Source organism: Pelodiscus sinensis, chromosome 26 (assembly GCF_052426305.1).
Source record: "Pelodiscus sinensis isolate ZL-2025 chromosome 26, ASM5242630v1, whole genome shotgun sequence".
Lineage (NCBI taxonomy): Eukaryota > Metazoa > Chordata > Testudines > Trionychidae > Pelodiscus > Pelodiscus sinensis.
In genome coordinates, this window is record NC_143077.1 from 17,039,463 (window position 1) to 17,045,462 (window position 6,000).

A 6,000-nucleotide genomic window follows, 5' to 3' on the forward strand; every position below is an offset into this window, starting at 1 on the left:
ACATTTTCCCAACATGTCCCATTTAGCCTTTCTCTGTGAGGTTCTAGGCTTACATGCTATATTCATATTTCATTTTCACATGGGGGGAGAATACAGTTTCTGCAACAAAGGGAAAAAGCTTGTTCAGACTTTGTTGGCAGATTGGTGCAAGTTTTTTGACCAGCAAGTCTGGCTGAAATTAAGACATAAATATTGAACTTGGTCATCAGTGAGAAATCTGGCAGAGTTCTCATGCTATTAGACAGATAAAAACAAATATCCCATTGTACATATCTAAAGAGAGAACATTGGGCAAATTTCCTGAGAGACTCTAGTATTGAATGAGTCTCAGATTCAGAACAATGTATTGCTAAACATCACAGTGTCCAGGAGGGATTCATAGAGCAGTTAGTCAGTAGGATACAGTGGTTGCCACTGAAAAGTAAACATTTATCACATAGTGTTGATTACATATCACTGCCATAGTCCAGTGCAGGAAATATAAAGCATCAGTTTAAATCAAGTGCTTTAATTCTTAGATCAAAAGAGAACTTTATATCATTTCATTATGCCCATTTTATAGGTAGAAAAACTGAGGCACTGAGGTTTGCCCAAGGTTACGCAGTCTGTCCTGGTGGAATAAGGATTGGAAAACAGGTCTCTTAATTTCCACTGCAATGCCCTAATCACCATCTGGGTTTTTTAAATTGTTGCCTGCTACCCAGAAAGAATTATGGTAACATAGCATGGACATGTGGGCTAAGGACTAACTGAGCTGAAAAATGATTTTGAGATCAATTTTTTCATGAAACATTTTTGTATTTTGTCCCAAATAATGTGTTGCGTATCTCTGCTTATAAAATTAAAACACATTGATTCACTATACAGAGGTTATTGGAAAATCAAAAGTGAATCTAGCAAATGGTCTAGAGCAGCATTTCCCAAACTAGGGGCCGTGGCCCGGAACCGGGCCATGGGAAAAAAATACCGGGCCTCAGCGCACCTGGTGGGGGCCGGCAGGGCCCCGCGCCCCTGAACTCGGAAGTGCCAGCGAGTTACAGAGCCGGGGGCTGCTCCACCGATATGTAGAGCTGGGTCTCTCCCCAGGACCCTCCCCCACGGGTCCCCTCAGAGTGTCCCCGCCATGTGTGGCTCCTCTCACCGCCTGCTGCTGCCCGTGGGCGGCGTTGCACGTGGGCGAGGAGGACGCCCGGGTGTGACGTGACGTCACGGCCCGGGATTTTAAAGCTCTGCGGAAGCACGTGGCGGGGCCACGCTGGCTCCGGGTTCAGCCTCCGGCCCCGCCATGTGGAAGGCAGAAGGTAGGGAACGGGCTTGGGCGGAGGCGAGGACGAGGAGGCGGCGGAGGGCTTGCGAGGAGGGGGAGGGGTGGAAGAAGAAGGGGAGAAGAAGGCACCAAGGGACATGGTGCAGGAGAGAGATACACATGCCAGGGGGCCAAGTGCAGACAATGAGGGAAAGGGTAGGAGGGGAGGTGTCAGTGGGAGGGGGGACAGGGTGATGCTGGGAGAGGAGAGGAGAGGAGGGGGAAGGACATTGGGGGCTGGAGGAGGAGGTGCTGGGACAAGGCTTGAAAGGAGGGGTGGCCATGAGAGGTGGGGATGGAGCAAGTCATGTGTGAGGGCACAGAGGGGCAGGAGGGGGTGGGGCAGAGAGTGCTGAGGGGGTGGGTATCAAGGAAAGAGAGGGCAAAGGGGGCAGGGGCAGTAAGGGAAGGGGGAGGCAGCAGGAGGGTGCAGGGCTAAGGGAAGGTACAGGTGCCAGGGGATTCTGGGGTGAGGAGGAGGGGAGAGCTGGCCACCGGAAGCAGCACTGGATGGCGGGACTGGGGGGCTGGTGGAAGCAGGGCTGCTGGCGGGTGCGAGGTTGGGGACAGGGAGCTGGCTGGGGAAGATGTTGGGGGAGGGGGGGAAGAAGTGGCCACCAGAAGGAGGGCTGGACGCAGGCAGCGGGGCTGGCCAAGGGAGATTGGGAGGAGAAGCGGGGGGGACCTGGCTGCCCAGGAGGGGGTTGGGGGAAATGGGGCTGGCCAGAGGTGCAGCGGGGGGAGCAGAGGGGAGGAATGAATCGGACTGTGGGGAGTGGGACTGACCTGGCCATATGTGGATCTTGGGGCGCTGCCTCCGTTCCCCCCTGCCCCCCCGCAAAGCAAAAAGCATGAGTTAGTCCATCCTGGGGATTCTATTGGTCCCCCCCACACACACACACACACCCCTCGAGTAGTTGTGAACTGGCTGGCTGGTAGACACACTCATGCAGCCTGAGCACATTTACCAGCCAGGCAGTTTGAAACTACAAACTGATACATCTAGTAATAATACAACTTACCTAATGAGAAAATACCAGACATGTTCTACATCTGGTATTTTCTCAGTTTGTTTTTTATGTGTTTATATTTTTGGGCTGCAAAAAGCAGTACTGGAAAAAAGGTTCCAATTAAAGTAAAACGTTTGGGAAACCCTGGTCTAACCAGCTTTCTATCCATCTTACAGTCCATTTATCCAATCCATATTCCTTAACTTGCTGGCAAGAATATTGTGGGTGACCATATCAAAAGCTTTGCTAAAGCTGGCACTGGGGGGGTTGGGAGGACCAGAAACAACTTATTTGAATATTCATCATTTGATTAATGAATATGCAAATATGCAAATGACCATTACCAGTCCTCCAAAAGTTCGTGAATGGATTTACTGGTCCCCATGTCAAAAAGTTTGGGAACCCCTGGTTTAGATGGTCCTTGATCCTGTTGTGACTGGAGGGGACTGGACTTTCGAGGTCCCTTCCAGTTCTAGGAGTCTGATTGTGTCCAGTCCCAGTGTGCTCCCTAGTCTTAAAAGTTGTTTATACATGGAACTCTTCAGGTAGAGCTATTCCAGAACAATTAACCCTGAAAGTCTCCATATATGGCCACTTTCGTTCTGGCATAAAAGTGCCTTTTCCAAATTGATTTTGGAAGGCATTAAAATAAATACAAATGGCCACATATGGACTTATTCCAAAGAATAGATATTTCACTCTAAATCCACAGTCTACCGTATTCCATATTAATTTTTATAAAATTCAAGTTCTTACGACAATAAAACTGAGTCTGGGTAAGCACCGTGTTGCTGTATTTATTAGAAAAAACACAAAACCTGTTAGTAGCTCAGAATTAAAATATTTGTATATTGCAAATATCACGAACTGGATGAATGGTCCATTTGTCATTTCCTAACGCTGGCAGTATTTAGTTCTTGATGGTTCCTTTCACAAAGCTGACCAGTTGGGCAGAAATTTCTTGGTCTACACTAGTTAATTATTTCAAAATAACAAGCAGGGCATCCACATTATCAAGGCCATTATTTCAAAATAAGGGGCTGGTTATTTCAAAATAATGACTCCTGCTTTCCACGAGGAATAGTTATTTTGAAAATAGTTATTTCAAAATAACATTAGTGTGTATGTTCCTTGGCTACTATTTCAAACTAACTGCTCCCCAGAGTCATTCAAAGTAGTTACTCCCCAGTATGTCCTGTGGCTCTAAGTGGAGGTAACACATCCACATTAACGAAGCCTGCCTGGGACTAATTTTGAGGCTTCCCTGTAGTATGGACACGCTATATCAAAATAGTTATTTTGGGAGTTATTTCAAAATAAGTTATTTCAAAATAATTTCCTAGTGTAGATATGCCCTAAGTGGCCATGATCTGCACAGGTATAAATGTTGAAAAATGCCCTAAAATTACTCAACCTTTTTTACAATATTTGTTTTGATCACTCCCTGCATCCAGGAGTTCTGCAGGTTGGCTGAACATTAATTGTGGTCTGTAACTTTATCAGGTCCCCTACCAGGTGAGTTAATAGACTGATTTCTTTGCCATTTTTACAAGCCTTTTTCACTGTTAATCTTTCTTTTGGAATTTGATCCTTGTTCCTTTATTAGATATCATTTGTGATACCACGGTGCCTAACCGCGCCAACATAGTAATCAATGCACTACGCATCTCACTGAGCTAGGTACTGTAGTGATTCCAGCAGACCCTGGTTATCTGCAGGCAGAATCTAACCTGGGACCTCAGGAGCTTAGGGCATGAGCCTCTACTGCATGAGCTAAAAGCCAACCGCTGCTCAGTGGAGGCTGTAGAGCAGGTTCATTCTCTCTGTGTGTAAGTGGTCTCAGTGCCACTGGATGGGACAGTCCCACAGCCAGAAAGTATGTAGGTTACACTGTACAAACACAGATCATGCAGGTCGTCCCTTCCCCAAAGCCCAGAGACAACAGGTGGAAACAAACAGCCTGGGAGTACACAGAACAATGTGACAGTGTTGTTCATCGTGATGGGCAGTCAGTTCCGCACGCTGCCTGTCTAGCATTGTCACGTATTTTGTAGCTGGGAACAAAGTCTTGGAGACATGAAAATTAACCCTCCTTCTGGGTGGATGCCCAGGGGCTATCGCTTGGGCAGCCTGTCTCTAATGACACTCAAGCAGCCCCGTCATCCCAAATCAGGCAAAATCTGCCACTGACTTCACCAGCATGAAGGGGCTTCTCTGGAAGTTGGGGTGAAAGTGGAGCAGAGCAGGAGAGTCTCCTCAGCCCAAGCCAATTCCCTCCTCCAACTGCCCAAGCAAAACCAGCCCTTGAGGAAACACGGAGCGGAGAAGAGTGGGGGTGGCTCAGGACAGCTCCTTTAAGGGCCGTGCCTCCTCCAGCGAAGGGCGACTAGACCTGACACAGTATGGAAAGCAGAATGGAAACAGCTTTCTGTTACTGGTGTCTGTGCCATGCACATGGGGCTTTTCTTCCTCAGCCAGGATCAGGCAGGAGAACGCAGCAACACATCTGAAGTGTGCTGCCGTGGTCAAATATTTGCAAAAGATTCTTTGCACTGCCCTGCAACCTGCTTGGCATCATTTCCCCCTTTTTTATCTCCCCAGGTTCACATCTCCCTTAGTGGGATGGCTGCGGGTGACTGGCAGGCACCACAAACAGAAGGAGCCCTTCCCTTACCTCTTGGCTGAGGGGCGGCCCCATAAATGCCGTGATTCTGGAAGAGAAGCAGCACGGAGAGCAAGAAGCCAGAGAAAATCCTCTCCATGGTCGCTCAGAAGCTGGAGGCAGAGTGGCAGGCAAGACGCTTGGCCCAGAGATATTAACATGCAGCTCCTCGGAGGGGCAGCAGGCCAGCCTCTGACACGTGTGAAATACCTGGGGGGGGGGGGGGTAGTGGGGGGGGAGAAAAAGAAGAAAACTTTGAATGACAAGAAAGGCCTCCTGGCTTTGCCCAGCCTCTGGGGCTTTCCACAATGGATTCATTGCTTGCCTAGGGGAGGGGACCCACCATTACCTGGAATGTGGAGAATCTGAGATCTTAACAGACCTGAACAGTGGGGCCAGTGAGACCAGGTTGGGGAAAGGGATTAACCTGTCATTCCCTGGCTTTAATCTGCACGGCTGATGTTTGCCACACTCAGCAAACAGGCTGCGGTGTGTCAGGCTAGCATCCTTCCTGAGCCTGCAGGGAGGGGGACAGAGCAAGGTTACTCGAACCATCCCTTAGCCAGCCAACTCAGCATATGCAATCCAGCCCTCAGGATTTAGGAAACAGCAGCCTTGTGGTGGATTTCCCCCCCCCCCCCCCCACCCTCACACTCAGTTTTAAGAATCTGTAGGCAAAAATATCATTCTGCTATGGGAGGAGTTGGAGAGTAGAGGGGAATGGAAGGGCTGGAATCACAGCTGAGTGAAAGCCAGCCAGAGTTATGGGAAACAGAATGAGTTAATATCAGGGGAAATTGTTACTTCCATTATAAAAATGATACCTTCCGGAGGACTGAAAAGAGACAGAGGGAGAAGTAAACCAGGAAAATATTAATAGCAAAGGAAAGAAAGATTAGATAGATAGTGGGGGTGGTTGGGGATAGGTAGGTAGGGAGAGAGAGAGGGAGAGAGAGGGGGGGGGGGACATTGTGTCTGATTCGTTGTCTTAACAGGGTTCAGGGTCAGGGGTGCGGGACCCA

The 6,000-nt window shown here is 48.7% G+C and overlaps 1 protein-coding gene across 1 annotated transcript in view; it reads right to left on the minus strand.

Annotated features, from left to right (window-relative positions):
- MATN1 (matrilin 1) overlaps nt 1-5,169 on the minus strand; it is a 47,452-nt gene extending 42,283 nt beyond the window's left edge. Inside the window, exon 1 of the mRNA XM_006134553.5 lies at nt 4,991-5,169. Coding sequence (XP_006134615.1) covers nt 4,991-5,078 — 88 coding nt within the window. The 5' untranslated portion in view covers nt 5,079-5,169. The remainder of the gene's footprint in view (nt 1-4,990) is intronic.
- Between the last annotated feature and the right edge of the window lie 831 nt (nt 5,170-6,000).